The sequence below is a fragment of the Leuciscus leuciscus genome (assembly GCF_965113295.1).
Source record: "Leuciscus leuciscus genome assembly, chromosome: 25".
Taxonomy (NCBI): Eukaryota; Metazoa; Chordata; class Actinopteri; order Cypriniformes; family Leuciscidae; genus Leuciscus; species Leuciscus leuciscus.
The window spans coordinates 14,930,442-14,957,047 of record NC_138724.1 but is presented as its reverse complement, the minus strand read 5'-3'; the positions used below and the strand labels follow the sequence as shown (position 1 = coordinate 14,957,047).

Sequence of the window (26,606 nt, the reverse complement as noted above, 5' to 3'; positions counted from 1 at the left end):
CCAATTGATAAAATCAACCTCATGATATTGCTTGTGTGATTATCAAATCATGAATGAATAAATGCGCTTTTACCAGCTTGCTTCGCAGTAAATGTTGCTTCACACGAACTCCGACACTGCATCTGCTCCGAGTTTGGATCGCTTATTTTGTACATTTGGGAACACAACATGTGCCAACCATATTTCCAAACTTGTAATGAGAAGCACTTATAAACTGCTGTTGTCAACAAAAGAGAAACTATGAGGGCTCTCTGCAGTTTTCCGCCAAAATAAAAGCTGAATGGATTAACGTTTAAAAATGAAGAAATTGAGATAGACATAGATATCGTTATTGCAATTTCATTGTAAAATAAAAATTATTATTATAGTTTTCTTAATACATTTTTTAATGGTAGTAATACTTATTTTTATTTCAAAATAATATTAATTATAATAATATTTCTTAATAATAATAATCATAATAATAATACTTAATTTAGTCATATTGAGATATAAATCAATATTTTTGGCCCTAAAAACAAGCGCAGCAAAAGTGGTTTAAAAAAAAATATATATATATCCAAATCGTGCAGCCCTAAAAAAACTAATTCAATGAAAAAAGGCAAAAGACATTGTTCAATATTTCCCACCCTACAATAAAAAAATAAAAATAAGGGGGGAAAATGCCAACACTGTTGGAAAAATGACCTTAATTCAAACAACACTAAAAAAATGTATCCATGAAATAACAGAAAAGGTACAGGCAGCTTATTGCCCGGACATTACTCAGTAATTTAACAATTCAAAATACAGGTAAAACACCTGTAAAAAAAAAAATATGGAAAATTCTGTTATATTAATAGGCCAACAGTGCACTCTGCCCTATTTTAACAGATATTTTTTAGAGTGAAGTCTTAGTAAATTAATCTTGTTTTAAGGATGTTTAGATATTTTTACTTGCAGAACAATGCCAAAAAAGCTGATTAAGAAAAATCCTTGTGCAGTGTGCCAACTTTAGTTTTCTAAGCAGTATATTAAAGTAAGGAGGCAGACATCATTTCACTGACATTCTCAAAAAACTCTACTCCCTGATCAGAGAGAGAGAGAGTTTTACCGGCTGACATAACAGTCACACGTGGTTATGTAAAAGATGATGACCTCTCAATATGCCTTTGATAGCTTGGGACAGGGTGCAAGTGTGTGTGAGAGGTTCAGAAACCCTTTAAAAGGCTCCTCAACGCAGGCTCAGGACAGCCTGTAATTCAAACAACACTGTGTGGCTGCCGCTGGGCTGTTATCTGGTGGACACACACTGTATATGTGCCGCTGTGTAGATAAATCCCACCGTACACACACACACATACACGCACAATACCTGGTTCTAACTGTCATTATCCAACATCGCAGATCAAATCAAACCTCCCCGGCGCTGCTTATTTCTCCTTTTCCCGAGCCGTCTCTGATTTTCACTCACTCAGCTTTAACGACAAACAGGGGCTTTGCTGTTACTCGCCGTTCTGATTGTTTATCCGGTCTAAGCTAAGCTCTTTAGTATTGGTCTGGGTATACCTTACAAGCCTGGATGTGATACTGGAGTGCATTTGATTCAATATATTCTACAGGAACATTTGTCCACGGTAAGAGGGGGCTTTAACACCCATGTACTGCCATTGGCGGCCCAGCTAGACCGGAGAGAATGATGGGATAAGACGGAGAGCAGACGCTTTTTCAGACACAGCCAAAGCCTTGCTTCCCTCTGATCTCTCATGGCCGCCGCCTGCAGTGCCTTTCTCTTTCTCTCCGTACCCACATGTATTTCATGTATTTTTGTCGGTCATCCATCTTTTTTTCTAAGATCCACAAACCAACATCAGCTACATTCACATGGTCAGTATTTGAGAACTAACAACCATAATAGTGTCTGGTTGGATAAATTGCTTAGACTAGTCTTGACCAAAAATGTATCTTGATAGAAATAACATCACAACATTCAAGAGGTGCATACATTTTTGGTTAAGATCTTGTATTGACAATGCAAGAGTCCACTCCAGCACATCCACATCCAGCAATGGGCACTTCATAATAAGTTACCAAAACCTTAATTGGAGTAAAAATATATCTAAACATTGTTTACACTATAATAAAAGTCACTCTATTTATAACCTAACTGTGTGTGAATATAGCCATATTTAGAACTTTAAAACAGGACTGACGAATCTATTTTTCTGCTGTGTGAAAGTAGCCAGTATAGTTCCATACAAAAAATAAATTATAAACAGCTTTCAGATATCAGAAAAGCATGAAATGTTAAATGCTTGTTGTCTGATACATTACACACGGTTCATTACATATAACAAAATACAAATATTGGTCACGGCCATCAGCATCCTTCAGTTTGCGCAAGACACAGCAAGCCTCCAACTCATTAGCGCTAGTAATGGCACAACTCTAAATGGATTCTTTGATACTCGAGAGAACCGATTCATTTTCTCAATCAAAACCCATTTTTCTTATTAAATTATTGCTATTGATTTGCGTGGCTGCGCCTGCGAAATATATAACCCTTGACGTGGTCTACACCTGCCCCCCTTCTTGTTTTGCTAGTTAAATTCAAAGCTCATTTGGAAGCCGGGCTCTTTCATGTAAGTAATTATGTTTCCTTACGGCGATCCAGAGCTGAGACTCTGCCATTTCTGCCATTTCCACAAAAATGGAAAAAGTGGGTGTCTACTCTCCCAGCTGCAAATAAATGGATTGGAATAGAGCAAATCAATTATTGCTTTGAGGTCAGAAACTATTAAAATCCTTTTCCCTCACTCGTCATTGATTATCTGTTTGCCATGAGCACAATCTCATTTTTGCTGTAAAACGTGGCCTGAAGTGTAATGAAGCAGCAATATTCCAGAATGTTTGATTCTGGCTGCATGCGCATGCATTTTGTGTGAGAGTAAACTATATTTGCAATTCATGATGGCAAGACTAACTAAAAAACATGTTAAAGGTCTAGGTAAGCAAAGGTTCAGTGCAAATGAAATGGCACATACAACTTTCTCTGCAAAATCCGATAAATTTAATAGGAATCCACCCAATCGGGAGGATCGCGTTCCCATGCAAATTCACCACGTTGACCAACAGAAACCTGCTTGGTTTGAATGTGACTTCTGTATGAACTGTTCCATGCATCATTACACTATTGACAGACTTTTGCAAAAATTGCAAATGTAACTTTGCTGCTATTGCAACATTCAACGTCTTGATTTCCTTTGAATGTGCGTGAGAAAAATAAATAATAAAATGATTTTGGTGCCATCTTTGCAGTGTGAAGGCAGATATAGCAACCTGATCTCAAGGGAAAATTTAACTATGTTACAATGTGGTGATTTCGTATTAAGAATGTGTACGTGAATCGTACAAAATCGTATGATTATTTAAAAAGGTAAGCATCAAGGTCCATCCCTAATGAGAATGAGATTGATTGAAAATGAAATGTACTAATTCATATGAATTGGCTACCAATTCCCCAAAACGTAAAATAGCGATTTTGTTGGATATAGTGGTAATAAAGAAACTACAACTAACAATTCAAAATAGGAATGTCAGAACTGGGGCTTATGCATAGTGAGCCATGGTGCTCATGTGGAAAAATTCAGATCTGGATTGCAACATTTTCCGATCAAGTTTCCCCCTTATTCCCCTTCATTTCGACTGTACTAAAAGATACAAAAATGGTTGAATTACAAAGCTCACATATCTAATAAAAACAGTGTTTGTTGTTTTACTGGTGAAAAACTGGTGGATTTGGGGAAATCCATCTTCTTACTCGTTGAGCAAGTTATTGTCTGTGACATCTTTAAAGAACAGTAAATAACCAGGAAAAGCTTCAGAGACACTGAGATCCTAAAATATTAGGGGCCATGACAATCTGGGGACACGTCCAAGGAACTGTCAGGTGCTTCGTGAAAAAAAAATGAAGCAAACTTGTTTTCATTCTCTCATTTCTTCTCTAATAGAGTGTAGGTGCTGGCCTTTCCTGTTGGTCGACTCCCTATCCTCGTGGCTTGGCGTCTCTAAGGAACAGGACGAGGTGTCGAGTGTGCGGAGGTGTGTGCTTCCTGTCAGAGCAGGGACGGTGTGGAGCCTTGAGTTGCAGTGGCTCCACTGGGGCCTGTTCAGCCACCTTACCGTCACGTTAAGAATGCACGTCCTGTCAGCTATTGATCGCCCTCTCTCCATTCCCTTTCTACTCTTCAGAAAGTACAAATGAGTCTTTCACCTACTCCTGCATGTGCTAGCACCTCATAAAAGCCTGTCGAGCATCACAAGGGGAAATTTGAGAGCGCACAAGTCGCTCTTGAAGATGTATCCGCTTATCTATGCTCTTCCCTTCTCTTTTGTCTTTCCTTTTCTCTTGTCCCGACTTTTTCTCTCAGGGTCGGAAGGTGAGTAACATCTGGGTTGTGACCTTTCCTAAGGCATGAGAAAAATTTAAATGAAGCAAAAAAACAACTCATGTGAGGGAGGAACTCTTGGCCCACTTGATCTCAGGCTCCAAGACATCTCCATCTGAACTTGCGTCACCAGAAACTGGCTCAAGCAATGTTTCCTTCTTTTCTTCATCAAAATATTCCCTCTGAAATATTAATCTACTTGAGGAAATGAGTATTGCACAAGTAGTCATTTTCAAGGACTCTGTTTTTCAGTTTCTCCTCAGTCGTATTCTGCATTATATAATACCTGAAGAGCACTCAATGATGTATTCTTTATGTTTTGTTAATGTAACTCAAGAGTTAACGCAAGTAATTACCGGTCAGATAGTCTATTTCTGCCACCTTTCTCTCATATTAAACCCTTATTGGATCGAAGGACTTTGACGGCACTTAGAGAGCAACATCAAGAAACCTCTCAAGCCAAGCTAATTGGTTCCATCTCTGAGGTAATTAGCAACCTCAAGGAAACCATGACAGTGACACACTGCAGCTCCAAGAGAAAAGCAAGAGTGTTTGGCCGATGCAAGCATACATCTTTTTCCTGCCCCTCAGCATCTGTTCCTGTAAACACTGCCTCATTTCTTCGTTCACGATGTTCTGGTGTTTTACCAGAACTTACCTAGCTCCCCCATCACCTCCTTTACAATAATCTGAAAATCTTTGAAAACAAAAAGATGTAGAGTCCCAGCAATACCTACAAGCATTCAGTCCCTTTATATTTATCAAGAATCCCGCAAAGTACGCCAAAAAAAAAATCGCTCGAGCTACATCAAATTGGATGGAGACTGTTTGAGAACTTCCAATTTCAAGTAATTCCACAGATGTTCGACTGGATTGAGATTTGTATTTGACTGAGCCACTCAAGAACTTTCGCTTTTTAGGTTCAAAGCCTGTGTGGTTTTAGCCATATGCGTTGGGTAATTTTTTTGTTGGAAGATGGCATGTTTTTCCCTCAGAACTCTCTGTTCTAAGAGCAATGCATTTTTCCTTCCATTTTCTCAAGCCCTTTTGAAGAAAAGTATACTCTAGGTATGATGCTGCAACTATGCTTCATGTTTATCACTGTTCTACGTCTGATGTGACGTATTGTGACTTGCGATATATATAAAATCAGTTTTCAGAACATTTACTGATCACATTCACATTCTCAATGTCTCCTTCATTGAATTCAAAATGCTTTTGCACCATTTCCATACTATCTACCTTGATGTGTTTACTATTGTTTCTCCCATCTCTGTCACAGAACACTATAGCTCCTTAAGAATTACTGTAGGCTTCTCTCTGGCCTCCATTATGGGCCTTTTTTCCCAGAGACTCAGTCCTGGAGGACGGCCAGTTCTGGGACAGATTTACTGTTCCAACACAACAGTGGCTTTGCAGGGCTGAGCTTCTAGGTATGTTCAATGCCTTGGAAATTTTTTATGTCATCGTCTTGACAAGAATTTTTCAAGAGACTATCAGATTTCTGTGGAATGTGTCTGTTTGGGATACAAATCACAAGTGGAGTGCACTTCCTAAAATAATTTATCAGTATTCTTATCTTGTTTTTTATGAAATATATTATCTTAAAAAATTGTAAAACAAGATAAATTTACCTGAGAAGCAAAACTAGGTAAAATTGTAATACTTGTTTTCAGAGACTATCTTGAAAAGGGGTCTTCCTTTGTTTCATTACTTTATTTCTCGTTTTAAAAACTTCAAAACAAAACTAAATTGTAAATACAGGAAAATAAACACATTCAAGCTGGTGTAAATAGATGTTATTTGGAAATCAGGTGCAATGTATGTGCTACATGATTTGGTATTCAATGTTTTTTTATGTAATACTTACATAAAAATAGAGACTGTATTCCTTTCCTTCTACACGACGGAGTACTTTGAGTTACATCATTTCTCACCATTAAATACACCACAAGTGTTTGTTGTCAAGTAATACATTTGGGAAAAGGTCCAAAAGGGTAAGTATGAGCTGGATTTTGTTAAATGACTTCTCTTTTACTGAATCTATAAGATCCCCACATTTAAATTGCATATTTAAACACCATTGTTCTGTTCCAAAATTCATGATAGCAAGTCATGATTGCAAAGGTTTTCCCAAGGTAGGTAAGTAAACTATGCTACAGTACCTTGATTTTATTCTTTGGAGCGAATGCAACTCGATAACGCGATTATGGCATTTTTGTGCATTCTATACATTTCCATGCTTAACTAGATTGTGTTTTTAGCTTAGCAATATGCAAACATCAAACTCTACTCCCATGTGGTGCATGGAATTGCTGCTTATATAGAATGTTCCAAATGCATTCTTAAAATTTCTTTCTTCTGTTGAACACAAAAGAAGATATTTTGAAGAATATGGGTAATCAAACAGTTGATTGGCCCCATTGACTTCTATAGTTTTTTTTCCTCCATACTATGGAAGTCAATGGGGCCCAACAATTGTTTGGTTACCCATATTCTTCGAAATATCTTCTTTTGTGTTCAGCAGAAGAAATGAATTCATACAGGTTTGGAACAACTTGGGTGAACTCTTCCTTTAAAAACTAGCTTCTTAATTAGGCATCGCACTCAGTTTTGGAACAGGGGTTATGTCAATGTGAATGTCTCTATTCAACACTCTAAGATGAGAAAATACCTGAATCAAGCCGTAACATTTGACAACACAGAGCATACAGATTACGATAAAAAAAAATAAAAAAAAGATTATATCAGACTGCAGGTGCTCAGAGACGTCAAAATCAATTAGGTCTATAAAAAGACATGCACAATGAATGAAACTCCCTGAACCCTGAGGTGATGCATCCTTGGGTTCATCTCTGGTTCACTCAGGCTTGTATAAATATCTTTACACCAGTTTTCATTTGCACCAAGGGTCTTTTTATATTGATATGGTCTATCAGGGCATGTGCTAGCAGATAAGCATATAGGATGGAGCACAAGACTAGAAAATAAATTCCCTTACCTGGAGTCGGATGATCAAGGGATGGAAGCAGGAGAAGCAGGAGAAACAGAGAGAGGGAGAGAGAGAGAGAGAGAGAGAGAGAGAGAGAGAGAGAGAGAGAGAGAGAGAGTGAGAGAGTTAATGGTTACATCAGGTTTCTCATAGTTTGTTTCCCATACAAACATTACAGTGATACCAAGCTAAATAAATTGTTAGGTCATCCGTGCTCATGTCAGACTAAAAATAATAACACTGCAAATAAGACAACATAGCTTGTCACATCAATGGACTTTGCTTCTCTAGTAAACAGTATGATTAATTTGTCAACACAAGCCCACCGTTAGAGCTACGCCGTGTGTGTTTGGCATGACAAGCGGCGTTAGTTGAGGAAAAACAAAAGCCCTTCTGGAGTCTTCAGCCTAATCTAGTGAAGCCGGTTCAATCTCCAAATGCCAGCATCTATAAGGCCTCAGCTCTGAAGCCGCTTTTATCTTTATAGACTTTCTGCGCTTCCCTCCGCCAGGGCTTTTAGCTGTAATGGATGATTCCATGTTTTGTACTTTAGTCTCTCTCGGACATGAATTACTCTCTTTTACGTGCTAACGACAAACGAAATGGAAAACAGCAAGGTGTGGAACAGAGAAGGATCTCTCCGCCTTTATCCAGGAGCTTCCCTGTTGTTAGACTGACAGCACAGACACTCCTGAGACTATTTCGGCAGAGCACTCGGGAACAGGGACGTTGTCTGCTGCTGGACCTCCGCTGGGAGAGCGGACTCAGTCGCATGTATGGTTAAACACTAGAAACAGTTGTTAGGGGAGTGTGTTGGAGCGTCTAGGGGATTGGAAGCACCCTAGGGAGCAAGAGTCCAGCTGAGCACATCTCGGTATGAGCTTCACCCAGCTCTGAATACTGATGCCTATGACTGATTGCCTTGTCTGGGAGATCTAATTTGAAAGGTGGACAGTGATGAATGTCTCTTTCTATGCTCATGGCCTGTCTGATGTATTATGCATCTACGGCTGATCACAGGGCCTGATGAGGCGCGCTGAGACGGTACGGTGCGACCAAGGCCAGACGTGTCCTACGCACCATGACACTGTTTATATAAATGACTGCATCTCCGCCACTTACATCGTTCGTGGCTACGCAGGAAAGCTAATAGGGGCCGGCGTTAATGGGGGATGACTGACTGCAGCCGTCCAGCCCTCGTGTTTGATGGGCCGCAAATTTGACAAAGTCTCTTAACACCGAGACCGAACCGGTGCGCCCTGTCAGGGGGAACTGTAATTGTCAGAGACGTAAGTGTTGAGCTATCGGTTGCCAAACTACCACTGTGATCCTGCTGTCCCTGTGCATTTATACCTACCATGAGAGCCATGCATAGTTGTCCGGGCTCTTTTTCTCTGACGCAGTCAGAATGAGCCTTAGCTTTACTACCTGTCAAGTCTGACCATCTGATTTAAGAGTGGATGCTTTGATCTCAGAGTACTGGTCTGAGTGTTTTCATGCTGACGCAGTCTCGCAAGGTATAACTGCAAACGCAAGACTTAAACCCTGCTTTTAGCCTGAAGGAGAAACAGGTAGGGAGACCGTGTTGGGTTTTGTTCCTCACTCCAGGAAAACAACATGGGTAATTGCGTCTCAGACTCTTTGTTTAACAGTTCACCAGGAGAGCAGATCCTGCCACATCCCTTCGGCTCCTGAGTGCCCATCAGCCATACGTTTTTAATGCACATTGCACACTTGCACTATTGACTGTAGTGGCTGTGACCGAATCACCGGCAGGCCCCGGGGGGCCCAACGTGGGCCCTAACAATTTAAACCTCCTCTAATTGAGCCATTTTCACATCAACAGTGGTTTTTGTCAGAAGGGCATGCTGGTTTCTTGCTCTCAGTTCTGATTTGCTCCCTCTCCTACTGTCAGAGCACGACTATCGACCCGGAAGGTCTGCGTCAGGTCAGAAAATTCACAGTTACATGGGCCTATAGTCAGCAAGATTCATGGCAGGTAGTGTGCATTGCAGTATTAAGTGCTAAACCCGTAACTAGAAACCGAACTAAAAACTAGAAAGCTACAAACCAGGTTACAAACAAATTATTTTAAAGTGCTTTAACTACAAATGAGATACCCTAAAAGTAGTTTGCACTGAAGTTATATAGGAGGGCAATATAAAAAAAATACAATTCTCTAGAAGGGTGACCACTTTAAGAGGATAGATTACACTAAATAATATTAAAAGGATATAAACAGCAGTGATTAACTAATATTTAGCTATTCTTTTTAAGCAGTTAATATATGTTAACTGTCACGATTCACTAAACTGACTTCCAAAGCTACATACAGTATGAGAGAAACTGTGTTTTTGGAGATTGTGTCTGATTATTTCCCTCAACTGTAAAGCTGCATGAGCAACAGTGTGGCATTTAACACGTTACACCACTTTTGTATTGAAAATAATTATTTTTAATAAAATTAAAATCTACTTGTTAAAGAAATAATATTATGAAAAATGTAGTAGTGTTTTTAGTTCATTTAGTAAGTTAACTTCAACACTGGTATATTGGCAAAGTGAAAAATAAACATCTCAACAAACGATGCCAATTCAACAGATAAAGCACAGAAATAGAGTTAGAAGAGGCACATGATACACTGCCACTCCAGGCTTCTATCTACAAATCCAGATCCTCTGGCTTTAAGTGTCTCTCACTTTCTGACCCATTATCTGAAGTCTGCATTAAGCATGACTCTCATTTGTATAAATCTGCATGCAAATTATGCGGCTGTGGTGTTTACCCCAGCTGAGAAAGAGAGGAGGGAAGCCATCTTTAATTCATTAGAAAAACACACGTCGCGGGAAGATCTTCAGGAGAGAGAGAGGGTTGTACATTATCCAGCGTGTTTAAACACTTCCTCAGTATGCAGAGGACGGCACCATTAAAGTGTTGGATAATAGGTGCGAAAAGGCTCAGGCAGTCCTTCCTCCAATGAGTCATTAATTAGAGCTGAAGGAGGTTGAACGGCGTGTTCAAAAGCTGAGGATTCTTCATTAGTTGCACACCACTCTTACCCGCACGCAATTAGCCCCCTCAGACCGCTAATGCGGCTAACTCTATTGGCTATCACTGTCTAGCCGCTATCAGCGAGGTGAACTTCCCAATTCCAGTGTCAGTATTTAAGAAGCGGCCGTCGTTCCCGTCACCCGAGTGCGTGGAATATTTTGCGTGTCTAATTGCGGAATATCTGCGCTGCATAATTAACGGATGAGAATAGATTTTAGCAGAAGACGCTGCATGTGATCTCATTAGCATTGTATCAAAGGCGCATATCAAAGTTGCAAAAAATGAGCTTTTGTTTTATGTTCCTTTCATCTTTCTGAGGGCTTTCTGTAAGCATTGTTCATGTCATTAACCTCGACGAAGACATTAACAAAGCAGAATTTTAAGGGCTTCACTGACATAGCCATTCAGAGTTGAGTAACGCTGCCAATCTTCCGGAAAAAAAAAAACTGAAAAAATGCTCAGAAAAAAAAGGCATTTTTAAATGGCTCATTTGGACATGTTGAGATGCAAAAAAATACTAAATGAAATAAGTAAAATCCACTACAAACAAATGTCGACCTTGGACAATTATACAGGAACACCCATCAACACTGTAAATGTCACAGTACACATTTTAAAGGGATAGTTCACCCAAAAATGAAAATTCTGTCATAATTTACTCACCATCATGTTGTCCCAAACCTGTATGAGTTTCTCTCTTCTGTTCTTCTTCTGTAGCATGTTGGTAACCAGACAGTTGATGGACCCCACTGACTTCCATCGTAAGGAAAAAAAAACAACTAAACTCTTCAAAATATCTTCTTTTGTGTTCAACAGAAGAAAGAAACTCATACAGGTTTGGGACAACATAAGGGTTAGTAAATGATGTCAGAATTTTAATTTTTGGGTGAACTATCCCTTTAACAACCTTTAATTTGACCCATTATGGTTAGCACAATGTTTTAGAAAGCTGAGGATTATAAAAGCTCCATATTTACAACTTTATAAACTATAATCACTGGCTATCCCATAGTACGCAAGAGGGTGAGTAAATTATGGGATAATTTTAATTTTTGGGTGAACTAACCCTTTAAAAATGTTTTAGTAAGCCTAATACATGTAGGTACATTTTTGCTGTTTATAACTATTGCTGTTTATACATTCAAAAGAAAATAAAATTAAAAAAATAGACAAAACATTGAATTTAGTGAACGTTACAATAATGACCATCTGGTTGAAACAATGGTTTCATCTTTTAAGCCATAAACACATAAATATTAAGATATGCATTGAATAACTGGTTATAAATATCAAAATTTTATATTCTTTAGGCCCCATCGCCCTAGTTGCAACCACAATATACCCTGAAAACCCCCAAAATAGTGGTTTTATGTGGTTAAATTCACAATTTAAACACAATTGGAGACCATTCAGTTCTCTTTAACTGAATTTGACTGCATCCGTGTGGCATTTTTCATTACTTAAAGGGATAGTTCACCCAAAAAATCTACATGATCCCATAATTTACTCACCCTCAAGCCATCCTAGGTGTATGACTCTCTTTTTTCAGCCAAACACAATCGGAGTTATATTAAAAATATATATCCTGGTTTTTCCAAACTTTATAATGGGAGTGAATAATAACTTGGATTTTGAATCCCCCAAAAAGTGCATCCATCCATCATAAAAGTAACCAATACGGCTCCAGGAGGTTAATAAAGGCCTTCTGAAGCAAAGCGATGCGTTTTTGTATGAAACATATCCATATTTTTAACTTTATAAACTATAATCACTGGCTATCCCGTAATACGCTAGAGGGTGAGTAAATTATGGGATAATTTTCATTTTTGGGTGAACTAACCCTTTAAAAATGTTTTAGTAAGCCTAATACATGTAGGTACATTTTGCTGTTTATAACTATGCATTGTCATTATACATTCAAAAGAAAATACAATAAAAAAAATTTGACAAAACATTGAATTTAGTGAACATTACAATAATGACCATCTGGTTGAAACAATGGTTTCATCTTTTAAGCCATAAACACATAAATATTAAGATATGCATTGAATAACTGGTTAGAAATATCAAAATATAATATGCATTAGCCCCCTCGCCCAAGATGCAACCACAATATACCCTGAAAACCCCCAAAATAGTGGTTTTCTGTGGTTAAATTCACAATTTAAACAAAATTGGAGACCATTAGTACAAATCGCACAAGTAGAAACAAGACCAAGAAAGGACTCAATGACGTCATATACAACTAGAATATTTCTTGAAGTGCACTTCGCTTGCCATGTTTCTAGAGCGTCAACATGATGTGTAAAATTGAGCACAAAATGGTGACGGGGAGATCTCGCGAATAGAGCTGAATCACGTTAATCACGTCTGATGGTAGACATCACAGAGGTGTGCCAACGACAAACACGACGCAGGAGGGGAGGAAGCGGGTGCAGGAAGAGCACGAGGGAGAGAGAAAATGTGAGAAGAGCGCTTGAGAAGGAGGCGACAGGCCTGATCTAAGGGGAGAGTATCATTTTCATATGCACACAAACACGGAGAGGCACAACAAACGGGCGCGAGAGTGTAAACACGCGCGCACGTGACTCCAGACGCCACTGTTCGCTCTCGGCCCGTTATTTATTTAATTCCCCTCCTGTCGAAATTCACAGATAAGCCGGAACAAGACAAAAGCGAGGGGAGGGGAGCGAAAAACATGAACGATATAGTCGTTTACAGGGCTTCTATTTTCAGTCGGGGACAGCTCTCTCGCTCGCTCTCCCGTGATACTGAATTAATCAAATCCAAAGGACATCATCTTCAAACCCGACGTTCCCCAAAGGCGAGCATCTCATTGCCTATGCAGGCAAAGAAACTTCACAACAACCTAAAAATACAGCGACTCCTGGCAGCGAGGTAGAGCTGCTTCAGTAGCAGTCAGAGGGGAGGCAGGAGTAACTAGCAAACATGGGAATAGGCATTGTGATCAGATGCAAAGAAGTCGAGCTTCTGTAAACAGCTTCGGCTGATGAACGGGACCACGCATCCCGCCACCGATGCTCCACAGCTCGAGTCTGGGGCGGCTGCCACGTGCTTCCGGGTCACGTCTGGGTCAGACGGGCTGGCTGGAAGTTAGGCCATGAACTGCAAAGGGGTTTCCAATAATATCAAGGGCTTCTCCTGTAAACATGACTTCAGACAGAAGAGGAAGTCTAGTCTGGGTAAGCTTTGGACTCATGGACTGTGTCTGAGGACAAGCTGTTTGCAGTGCCGCACAGAATGAGGCATTTAAACTAAATTAAGTTGTTATTCAGGATGCCCCTTTTCCACACAGTGCTGGTCCCTAATCCAGCATCATTGACAAAAGGAAAGTTAGTTCTGGGACGTTTTTGTGAAATATATTCTTCTGTCAGGCGTGATTAACCCTTAAATGCATGAATGTCTCGTCAATCATTATTACATATTCTGGTCTTTAGCGACCCGGATCTATATCTAACACGGATGGATCTCAATGGATGGTCGCGATAATATAAAACTCTCCTGATATTAGAGTAACAATTATAGAAGAATCTGATAAAGCATATTTTGTTTCATTTTAGAGCTTGGAAGGGTTCAGTTTGAGCAGATGTTTAAAACCATCATCACTGCCCTCATCAGAGCTCATTTCCCATTACATTTAACATCTGCCTCATATTCAAGATCTCAAACATATTCTAAAAACGATCATTTTCAACATCTTCAAAATCAATACTTTGATTACTGACAGCTTCATCACCAGATCCACCATCAAGTGACAGTGACACTAATATTTGACTGCGTTCAGTACTTGCTTTTGGGGTGCGTTTACACGGCAATTAAAAACAAAAATGTTTTTCCTTTGCGTTTTTGAAAAGTTTTGCGTACATGACAACGTTGTCAAAGCGGTCCCCGTTATCATGGATCCCCGAAAATGACTAAAAACGCTGTTTTATTCATGCCAGGCCAGTAGGTGGCGATGTTAGTTTGTAAAAAATATGCCTATAGACCTTATGTAGCCCCACCCCCTTTTCAGCGCTACGCTCGTTGTCTTTTGACTTCCGGTCTGTATTTTCACAGCGATCTTGCGTATTTATGAATGAACGGCTCGTTTTAAAATCTTCCCGGTCTACTGACATTTGTTAAGACATCTGCTTTAAACATTACAACCCTCATGATAACTTTTGTTAACTTTACATTAAGTTAATCCACTTCAAAAGTGAATTACTCCTGGACAGCAATGCCATAGAAATATACAGAGCGACCGCAAAAACGGAAGTTCAAAGACAATATTCTAAAGATGGCGGCGCCCTCGTTTCTCTGGCGCATAAGGTCTATAGACCTTAATACGCATGCGCATGACGTCACCGTTTTCACAAATATGTGTTTTAGTAGCGTACACGGTAACGGCATTTCCAAAAACCTGCACTTTGAAACCGTTTTCAAAAGCTTGTTTTTTTCAGGCCAGGAAAACGCTGTTGTCATGTAATTCCTTGCCACTTTTCTTCAGATAAAAACTGATAAAACACCCAAAATAAAGCAAGTCTTGTATATATGCTAAAATAAATAACCAGAGCAAACAGCAGATCAATAACACTCATCACCTTCCTTTCCCTTTTCACACAAAGGGAACACTAAAAATCAACACTTCAGAATAATATACTGCTGACTCACTTATTAGCATGCATAAACACTTCTGCTAGTCAAAACACTCATTCAATGATGCAATTTTGTTCAAAGACAAAACAATAGTATTTTTTGTTCTTATGTGCCATCCACAGTGTATCAGCTCAGCGCTGATATGGTGCCAGGTTTCCATGGCTACGCTGAATATGACACAACCTGTATTTCAATCTGGGAAGGTAATGAGAATAGACAATTTACTCGCCCATCACTCATTGTCAGTGTCCGTTATCAACAGATCTGTCTCACCTTCAGTTAGCGTCTCAGCCAACTGCATGCTTATTATTACTGCGCCATTAAATATTCCACCCCTGTAACTTACCAGAGACAGAAAACTGCACTTTTAGAGACGCCAAAGAAAAGGACACAGCGGTAAGAGGTTTGGATAATTCAGAGCAGAGTGTAAGTACCGTCTTGGCAAGATATTTTAAATTGGATTGTTTGTTTACAGGGGAAGAGGAAGAGTAAATAGATATTATCCCTGTGTCGGAATATTTACTGGACGTACTTATATACGCAAGCTGCACGTCAAATGAGAAGGTTGTATGAATACATAGTTCTTAATCAATGGACACTTTGCTGTCCTATAAGCCCATGGGAGCTGAAAAGCCATCTAATTTAAAAAGTTGACTAAATAAATAAATAAATAAATAAATAAAACTCGTCTATCTGAAAACAAATGACCAACAAATAAAACTCGCGATCTGTGTAGTATATATATACACACACATACATACATACATACATACTGTACATACAACCATTTTTTAAGATTACTAAAAATGCTATACTAAAATTACAAAAATTTAAAGATGTATAGAAATATTATAAAAATAATACAAATACTAAATTACTTCACATTAAAGATAGAAATATTTTTGAGAAAATTACAAAAAATACTACATACAAAAATGTTCTAAAAATTCAAGATGTAGAGAAATATATAAAAAATACAACATACTAAAATTACAAAAAATGTAAGATAAATATAAATATTTTTTTAAGAATTATTACAAATACTGAACAGTAAAATTACTCAAAATTATAGATGTATAGAAATATAAAAATACCAAAATACTATATAATAAAATTACAAAAAAAAATGAAAGATGTATAGAAATATTAAAAAAATTATAAAAATACTGAATTTCAACATACTACAATTACAAAAAATTAAAGCTGTATATAAATATATATATATAAATATATATATATATATATATATAAAACTTACTGAATTTAGACAGTACAACTACTAAAAATTAAAGATGTATAGAAATACTTTTTCAAGAATTTCTAAAAATACTAACCACTAAAATCACAAAAAATTAAGATATTAAAAATTGATAAAATAATAAATGCTCAGCAAAATTCCTATAACTAAAATTGACTTTTTTTTTTTTTATATTAATAAATCGTGCATAAAAAGACTAAACTCTGCTTTGCTGTCAAAAATGTCACACATTCTGTATACATTTATGAAGCTGTATTGCCTGTATAATTTTGACAAAACTCATCTAAATGTGTCCAGGTTCCAGGACTTCCACACACCCATGTGTTACCGAAAACAAACGTAGAGATGAACTTCCTGTGCAGGTCTGTTATAAATTGTCTATAATGCATAATGGAATGCCTGGGCTCGTCTCTGCACTATGAATGAGACAGTGAGCTGCCGTGGGGGAGGCGGTGACATGATTGTGATTGGACGAGACACTGAGAATCCAGATCAAAGCAATCTCTAGTGTTTTGGCCCCCAGCACAGTGTAGAGCGGGGCCCACACACACACACACACACTTTTTCTCCTCTCTATCTTTTCCTGCTTATCTTTCTCGCATACACACTCTTTTTCTCCCTGTGTGTGTAGCCTACACTCGTTTTCCCTCCCTCTCTCGCTTTAACTCGCTAGTCTTATTCTCTCTGTGCAACGGTCTCAGTTTCTCTCTCACAGACTTTTTTCCCCTCAAACTCCCCTTTCTTATCGCCCTGTCTCTGTAAATGTCTCTCTCTCTCTCAGACACACACTCTTTTTCTCGGTCTATGTGACATCTCACTCTTTGTACAAACACATTTTCCCGGGGTAGCCATCTATCTCTCATTTTTCTTTCTCTATCGCACACACAAGCTCTATTCAAAAACTTAGCAAGCTGCCTTGTTTACTGCCAACATATTAGCTGCCTTTTAATGGGAAGGGTTGACAGGACACATTCGTCACACTTTCAACTCAAGTTATGCTTTTTTATTTATGAATTGTTAGTTAGTTAGTTGTATGAATTGTTGTTAGCAAGATAGTTAGACTTCAGAGGACCTATTAAGCTTTTTTAGTTACATTTTCAGCTTTCTTTAGTGTGTAATGTTGCTGTTTGAGCATGAAAAAGGTCTGCAAAGTTACAAAGCACAAAGTCACTCCAAAGGGAGTTCTCTATATCAGTTACACTGCTTCTGAACTCCCTGAAACGCCTCGATTGTAGTCTTGAGTTTTCTTCCAGGAACGAACACATCACAATATCCCTCATTTAAATAATTCCACCTCAAGGCATACGCAGAACAAAAGGGACGAGGCCTGGTTGAGTTGAGTTAGTAGTGTGTTGAAACTCACTGTTATGGTAAGGGGCGTGACATTTCCCAAACACTCTTAAAGAGGTTGACCAATCACAACACACTGGTCCAGCCGACCAATCAGAGCGCACTGCGCTTTTCAGAAGGAGGGGCTTATTAGAGACCGGAACTAAACAGAGCGTTACTGACAGACTGGGAAGAGAGGTGCTGCAACAATGAAAAATATGTGAAGAATAATGTTTTTTTTTTTTTTTTTTTAATATTCAAATCATGAAAAACTATTTTAGTAGACCTAAAGATTCTAGTAGATACTAAAGACTGGAGTAATGGCTGCTGAAAAGTTTATTTCTGTCTCATATCTAAAAACACACACATTCTGTACTAGCTTCTTCCCTTCTCTCACAACTTCCTCAAACACACACACACACACACACACACAAAACACACACACACAAACACATACACACACAAACACATACACACACACACACACACACACACACACACACACACACACACACAGGTATAGCGAAATGAATCTGACCTTGATATCACACTCCTATTTCACTCTCTTCCTGTCTCAACCCATTTCAAGTCTAGTTTTTAAATTCTGAGCAGCGATTTCAGTGTTCCATCAAAGTGTTTCCATTTCTTGCTCCTAAGTGACTCTGTCTGTTGTGCAGCAAATTTACAGTAGGGAAACCACTATTCAATTTCCCATTTCATTAACATGTTTGGTCAGCCTTTGACCAGCCTTGTCCCTCTCCCATATTGGCAATTATTTTCTTAGTGAAAATGACATACATATGCCTAACTTCAACCTCATAGTGGGATACAGTTGGCAGGTGCCAAATAAAGCAACACACAAAAAAAAAAAAAACATTTGGTGTAGAAACAATTTCTACTCTACTATTTTACAGTGTCCTTGTTACACATTATATAGTAATAACATAGTAATAACAGTAATTATGTATAATGACATGCAACTAACCCTAATCCTTACCCTATAGTAAGTACGTGTAGTAAATATTACTCAGTACTTAAATGTATAATTACACTGTAATAAAGACACCTTAAAATAAAGGGTTACACTTTATTGTTAATTAATGTGTCTTTGTTACACAGTAATTATACATCTAAGTACTGAGTAATAATAATTTACTATATTTACTTACTATAGGGTAAGGATTAGGGGTAGTTGCATGTAATTATGCCTAATTTATAGTAATTGCTATAGTAACTACTAGTAACAATGACACGGTGTGTTACCAAATAAAGTGTAACCATTTTTTTTTTTAAGTAATAATCTTTGTTTAATTTACAGCTTTGAAAAATCAGTTTTAACAGTGAATGAACAACCAAAGGCTGTCCATTTAAAAAAACGTACTACAAGGTTTAAAGTGATTTAAAAACGTATTCAACTAAGGTGAAAATCAATACAGTGCAAAACCATAGTGGCGTATTAATTTAATCTGCAGCAACAACTGTCATTTATTTATTAATATAATGAACTATTATTTAATAATAATAAAATAAATGATTTATTTAGAAGTTAGTTACTGTACATTAGTATCACCGTTATTGACAGAAATAATAATGCTAATAATAATATTAATAATAATAAAAGCAAATGTTTATTTGCCATTTGCAATGGCTTCAAATAGAGCTCATGAAAGTTATTAAAGTTATAATGTTGTTTATTTAAAAAATTATCTCATTTGTAAGGCCATGAATGCTGAACATAAGCTCTGTAGCTTTTTTTTTTTTATTCTCGTAGTTCTGTGGTACTCGGCTAATTAAACCATATTCTCCTTTGTGTAATTTGTTCATTCTGCTGTACCGAGCAAAAGCCCAGATGAATATGCGTGCCGTGTTTCATAAGAGAGATATGAGCCCCTCATGTCCCTGTTCTTATCTCCTTTGCAGCCGCTTGAATTTCCACCGACGTAATTATGTGACGTGTCCAAGGCCTTTAATGGTTTCATCTGGTCATGAAATTTCTTTTCCACCTGTACACATTCCTGACAAGACTACAAGATATGTGAGAGTGAATTTAAAAATGAGCTTTTCCCTCAGTGCTCGCCTTTCTCTTATCAGATTATCTACCTATCTATCAGCATTGCAAGTTATAAAAAAATAAATAAAAAAAATAAATAAAAATGCATTCAGATTTTTAGGTTCTCTCAACTATTGTCTTAAAATAATACAAAAACATGCATGTAGCAAGTATCCGTTTCGGTTCATTTTTGTGACGCATTTCAGAAAGAAGTTCACAGAGAATGAGACGGCAGAAAGCTCACCATGTTTGTTTTCTTAATTTAACAAAAGCACAACGTTTTGTTATATCGTGAGTGTACACAAATAAAACTAGACCCTTTACAGTTTCGAATGTTCTGTATTTTTTATTTTATTTGTATTATTTGCTGCTAAGTGGAAAAAAAAATCCATCAAAACACGTCAACCCCAGAGGGTTAACATCACCACGCAACCAATAACTAGCAACAATGCCAAAACAACAACAAAAGTTAAAAAAAAGTCTGCAAACTTAATACAAAAATAGTTAATCTTAAAAAATTATCTTAATACAGTAACTGCATCATTTATTCATGCTGCAATGTATGCTGGGAACTCACAAACCCTTTAAATCGGCATTGAACGGAAGTTGCGAAAGTATTTATTTCCCTATTGTGACATAGTTCCGTGTGAAATGGCTTCTCGAAGAAGGAAAAAAAGTAGGGCGGGACTCAATGGGGAATTGATTGGATGGTTGTGGTTTGCTATTGGTGGATCTTCTGTGAGTGACAGGTTGCCCCTTTACTCACCCTCAAGCCATCCTAGATGACATTCTTCTTTCAGACAAATACAACCGGAGTATATATATATATAAAATGTCCTGTCTCCTCCAAGCTTTATAATGGGAGTGAATGGCTGGTGAAAATTTGAATCCCAAAAAAGTGCATCCATCCATTATAAAAATATTCCACATGGCTCCGGGGGGTTAATAAAGGCCTTCTGGAGCGAAAACCATGGGTTTTTGTAAGAAAAATACCCATATTTATAACTTTATATCTAAAATAACTATAGCTTCCGCCAGATGACCGTACGTATACTACACAAGTTGACTTGCGCCACAAGAGTAATCCGTGACCCGTGTATGACGTAGGATGTAGGAGTATCGTAAGCTTAGACGCCTCTCGTGGTTTAAACATATAGAGCTGTGCAGCAAACTGAAGCTCCTCTTCTATTATATCGAAATCCTCAGAAATGTATCTTCAAAATGTCTAATTTGGACCAGTGTTTTGTTTTGCTCTTTCCTCTGAGCTTCCACGTTCGTCATTACACTGTGCGTCGGGTCAGGGGTTACTCTTCCACCGTAAATCGATGCTTCCGGTCGTCTGTCGGAAGCCAGTGATTATATTTTATAAAGTTTTAAATATGGGTATTTTCCTTACACAAACGCATGGCTTCGCTTCAGAAGGCCTTTATTAACCCCCCGGAGCTGTATGGATTACCTTTATAATGGATGGATGCACTTTTTCGGGCTTCAAATTTTCATCAGCCTTTCACTCCCATTATAAAGCTTGGAGGAGACAGGACATTTTTTTTAATATAACTCCGATTGTATTCGTCTGAAAGAAGAATGCAAAATCATGGGCTAATTTTATGTAATTAATTACTCCCCGTCATGTCGTTCCAAACCCGTAAGACCTTCGTTCATCTTCAGAACACAAATTAATATATTTTTGATGAAATATGAGAGCTTCCTGTCCCTCCATTGACAGCAGCGTCATTGCAACTTTCAAGGTTTATGGTTCAACCTTAATATTATGAAACGACGAGAATACCAACAACTTTATTCAACAATCTTTTCTCTTCCACGTCATTCTCCCACGCTGTTGACGTAGTGTAAACAATGCAGCGCTTCTGGGTGCTACGTCAGAACGCCGCCTCACTATTGGCTGACGCTGGTCATGTGTGTGTTGACCCAGGAGCTACCCAATAATGAGCCGACGTTCTGAGGTAGAACCCAGAAGTGCTGCACTGTTTACACTACGTCAACAGCGTGGGAGAATGACGTGGAAGAGAAAAGATTGTTGAATAAAGTCGTTACTTTAGTTTTTTTTTAGCACAAAAAGTATTCTCATCGCTTCATAACATTAAGGGCTAACCATAGACTGTAAAAAATATGGACAAAGCGTCTGTGACGTCGGTTTTGGGGCCGTTTATGGGGGGTATGGGCGGCGCCATATTTAAATGTTCAGAAAGAATAACTAACAGGCATGATGTGTTGTGTCAGATCATGGCCGAGACGTCAAATTTCAGGAATCCCACTCGGCGCAGCCTATGCTCGTTGTCAGCTGTCAATCAAGCTGTCAATCGCGCCCTTATTTGTCATACATTTTATATCTAAATACGATCTAAACTAACGAGTTAGAAAAAAATTCACCCCCCTCACAGTTGTCAGGCACTCGGAACCTATCGAAAAACACAATAAAAGTCCATGGGACCAACCTGTAAAAACATGAATTTATGCTGTGAAAACGGACATTTTAACATGGGGGTGTATGGACATTTGCTCCCTTTTGGGACCTGCCCCTAGCGGATTTTCGATGTATTGCAGTTTTTCGCACTTCCGGGTAGGCTTCATTTTTCAGATTAGAATGTTGCCGCTTGGGTTGAACCGCTGTAGTCACATGGACTATTTTACATGGAGCCTTGAAAGTTGCTGTCAACGGAGGAACAGAAAGCTCTCAGATTTCATCAAAAATATCTTCATTTGTGTTGTGAAGATGAACGAAGGTCTTACAGGTTTGGAACGACATGAGGGTGAGTAATTAATGACAGAATTTAAATGTTTTTGGTTTCATATCTAATAAAGGGGAATTCCTACAGAACTCAGACGGAATCATATGAGAGCGTTGGAGGTGCAAAAAAGGCCCTTCAGTCACACCGGCGCTCGTCTGCCATTAGCGCGGCAAGCTCCTCCGCTGCATCTCTCTGTCGAGAGGTGTTACACTGACGACAATACGCAGGCAATAACAGGGGAACGCTTATGGACTCCTGACAGTGTACCAAAGGCCCTCGCCGTCACAGGAGGACTGCTGTTTCTCCTCAAAGGAGAGCGACAGACCCTTCCAAAGTGAGAGGCTTTTATCCTGCATCTCTGAGCGAGAGAGAGAGAGACTCACACTTGATTCCCAGCGGCCCTCTCTGATTTATATGCTACAATGCGTTAGTGGCGTGCACTCGAACTCTCTTTGAGGCAGCGCTAAAGACCCGCCGCTGCCTTTTCAACCCGCTGCCTCTTAATGGAATTTACTGGCTTTAAAACGCATCACGTATTCCAAATGATAACATGCCATTGAGTGATATTTCTTATAGATTAAAGTCAATCTCTGTGGTACTCTCAGAGAGAAAAAAAAGGGGAAAAAAGAGAAACAGAATGTGTGGCGTTAAAGTGAGCGTCAAACGCACATTGGACCCCTGTGAGTGTCACATGGATATAAATGAGCTGGCGTTTCGTCACATATACATAAATCAGTAAAAGATGAACCGCCGACATGAGTGTTTATTTAAGAAAGAGAGCGGGAGAGAGAGAGCTTTGGTAAAATGCTTTATTTATGTTCATATATTATCAAGGTATTTGCTAAAATATGGAAAGATGTAAGGAAATCTTTCAATATGAGATGAGAGGGGTGTGTTAGGGGTGTGTTTTATTTAGAGGTTTCTATGAATAAGTAAAAAAAACTCACTGTGATAATGCAAGAAGATGCTGAGACAACAAAACAAAAATATAATGTTCAAGCTGCTGAGGTCAAGGTTTGGCCATGGCTAGATGCCGTGACTTTATACTTTACAGGGAAAAAAAAGATTCTTTCGAAATTTGGCAGACATTTAAAAGTAGATGTGCATTCTGAAAATATATATATATTATGCAAACAACATATTAATCTGAATGTTTTTTTTTATAAGTAGCCTGTTTCCATCACATGGTAAAAAGAAAAAAAAAGAAAAGAAAAAAATATTTAAAAATGATCACTCCAATATCGGGACAGTGAGAAATGGTTGCAATTGTGAGGAATAAAGTTGCAATTGCAAGGAATAAAGCACCAGTTATGAAGAATAGTCACAATTGTGAAATATAAAATATCAGATATAAAGTATTGATCTCAGAAATATTCAAAACTGAGAGAGTTGTAATTGTGAGATATAAAGTCTCACTTACAAGAAAGTTGAAATTGCAAGTAATAAAGTACCTATTATGAGACATAAATTCGCAATAAAAAATTAAGATGCAACTGTGAGAGAGTTGCAAATGCAACATAATTACTATTTATGAGAAATAGTAACTATTGTGAAATATAGTCTCAATTATGAGAGAAAAAAAAAACTATTGTAGGGGAAAGTTACTTTTAAAAGTAATGGATTACAATATTGCTTTACTTCCTAAAAAGTAACCAACTGGTTACTTAGTAACTTAGTTAATAATAAATAAAGATGCAACTGTGAGATATAAAGTCCCAATTATAAGAAATGATGTTACAACTATGAGAAAGTCACAATTGTGAGATAAAAAGTCCCAACTAAAAGAAATAGTTACGATAGTTAGAAGTGCGATATTAAAGGTCACATTTGTAATAAACAGGCGCAGCTGTGAAATCACATTTATGAGAAATAACGTCACAATTATGATACATTGTGTAACACTAAACAGTGAGTAATATCACAGCTGGTTTCATAGAAAACAAGTGTGTAGGAGAATGCATTGTATGATGAGGATGTGGCGATCTGTAACACTTTAGTTCAGATTCATATGTAGAATTAAAGCATAGTTTGCCAGTACAGTGCCAACAACACAAGGACGTCGAGCAAACCCTGAACTGTGAAGCAAGCAAAGAATGAAATCTGAAAGAATGGCATTTGACGGACCGTTTACAGCGAACATGTGTGTAATTATTATGCCATTTGGCTCCACAGGATGTGGTTTTGGTGCAGTTCCAGGTACAATTTCTCAGATTATCTGCCAGAAACCTGGAAGCCTGGTGTCATATACAAGTTTAAGGAGCAAAATGGGTTCGTTTGAATCGTCGCAAAAGTCGAATGGCCACCATTCTGGTTTTTGTTTGCGTATAAATGGACGTGTTATTGAAGGCCTAGCGTTTCACTCAGCATCTGGCTGTGATCCACCGTCCAGCCCTCGATTCATTCCTGTCCAGGAGAACTGGAGCAGACCCTGACTATGCAACTTCCAAAACACTGGGACATCCTGAAAGCTGCTGACAGCGAAAACAGACGTCGACACTTATGTTGAAAAGCGAATCAAGACGCTTGCCCTGCAGAGTGAGAAAAGTGTAGGGCTCATAGCAACAGCTAGAAAAAGCGTGGTTTGGAAAATTACGCAACACACTGGACTCGACATTACAGATTTTATTTCTGCATGTCTGGTCAATATACAAAGACAATATGCAATGACATCAGGAAAATATACAGCTGTAATTGTACTTGCCCTTACACTTTTATCACAAATGTATTTTTTTATTTTAAATGTTATATTTTAAGGGCCCTATTTTAACGATCTAAGCGCATGGTCTAAAGCGCACGGCGCAAGTTCACGGCGAGTCCGAATCCACTTTTGCTAGTTTAACGAAGGGGAAAATGGTCGGCGCGCCAGGCGCATGGTCTAAAAGGGTTGTCCCTATTCTCATAATGAGTAATGGCTGTGTTATGGGATTTACGTGCGTTAAACTAATCAGAGTCTCATCTCCCATTCCCTTTAAAGGCCAGTTGCGTTCGCGTCATGGTGGACTCGCTATTTACATGACGGAATTTGATAATTCGTTTCCAGAGCGCAAACGGATCTGTTCACGCGCGAGGTAAAAGTGCACAAGCAGAACATCTACGGGACAAGCCGGGTTCCACCATATCTTTATGTACACAATAATAATCTTTTACATTGTAATCCTTTTATTTTAAATATTTTGCATGTTTGTGTGCTGCTGTACGTGAGTGTGTAATAAGAAGAGTGTACGCGCATTGTGGACCCGCCTATAGGCGCACATTACTAACGCGCTCTTTAAATAACAAAACAAAAATACTGCGCCATTGACTTTAGACCAGGTTTCAGTTGGTCAATTTCTGTTGCCTCAAAATAGCAACGTGCCAACGATGCGCAAGAACACACCTCGTTTTCAGACCAGCACGCCCATGAGCGCACAAATCGGCGCAAATGCATTTGCTATTTAAACAACATGGTGCAGGACATGAAAATGAAAACTGCGTCGGGCTGAAACTAGCAAAAAACACTTGCGTCCTGCTTGGCGCTGCATTGCGCCGGATGTAAGATAGGGCCCTAAATGTATATATAAACAATATTATTTCAACAGATTTGAGTTTTCTTTACAAAAAAAAAGAAGCTGGAAGATGGAAAATGACACTGCAAAATGTTACTGATTAGTTAGTTTTAGCCTATTATTCCAAATGCTATCAAGACTAAAATCACAATCATGTGTACAATTTTGACAAAAGCTCTATCTATAAATCTATGATATCCATCTATGTAATTTTCCCTTTGTGTTAAGTTAAAAAGAGCAGTATTTTCAAAAAATGTTACAGAAAACCGAATGTCTACAATGTGCTGTACATGTTCAACTTTCCCCAAACTCTCTGAAACCGACTGTGGACGTGAAGGTCATCCTTGCACACAGATATAGAGCACCAGACGTACTTTAAAAGGGTATTTTACCCTCGGCAACACACACTGATGCATGAAACTAAAGCTTTGTTACAACATATGCAAACAAAGCCAGAACAATAGAGCCACATTTATCTTCTTCTCATTAAAACACACAAATGTAACCGCGTACACATCGGCGAGAATGTGCACATGAGTTAACTAAGA

General features: G+C 38.3%; 1 protein-coding gene across 2 annotated transcripts in view; it reads right to left on the bottom strand.

The window, feature by feature from the left end:
- The window catches only part of roraa (RAR-related orphan receptor A, paralog a), a 302,985-nt gene that overhangs the window by 211,177 nt on the left and 65,202 nt on the right, over positions 1–26,606 (bottom strand). The window contains exon 1 of one of the 2 annotated variants that reach the window (XM_082159838.1): positions 74–340. The exons of the other annotated variant lie outside the window; for it this stretch is intronic. Within the exon in view, the coding sequence (XP_082015964.1) occupies positions 74–320 (247 nt within the window). The 5' untranslated portion in view covers positions 321–340. Of the gene's footprint in view, positions 1–73; positions 341–26,606 lie in introns of those variants that run through there. 2 annotated transcript variants of the gene reach the window in all.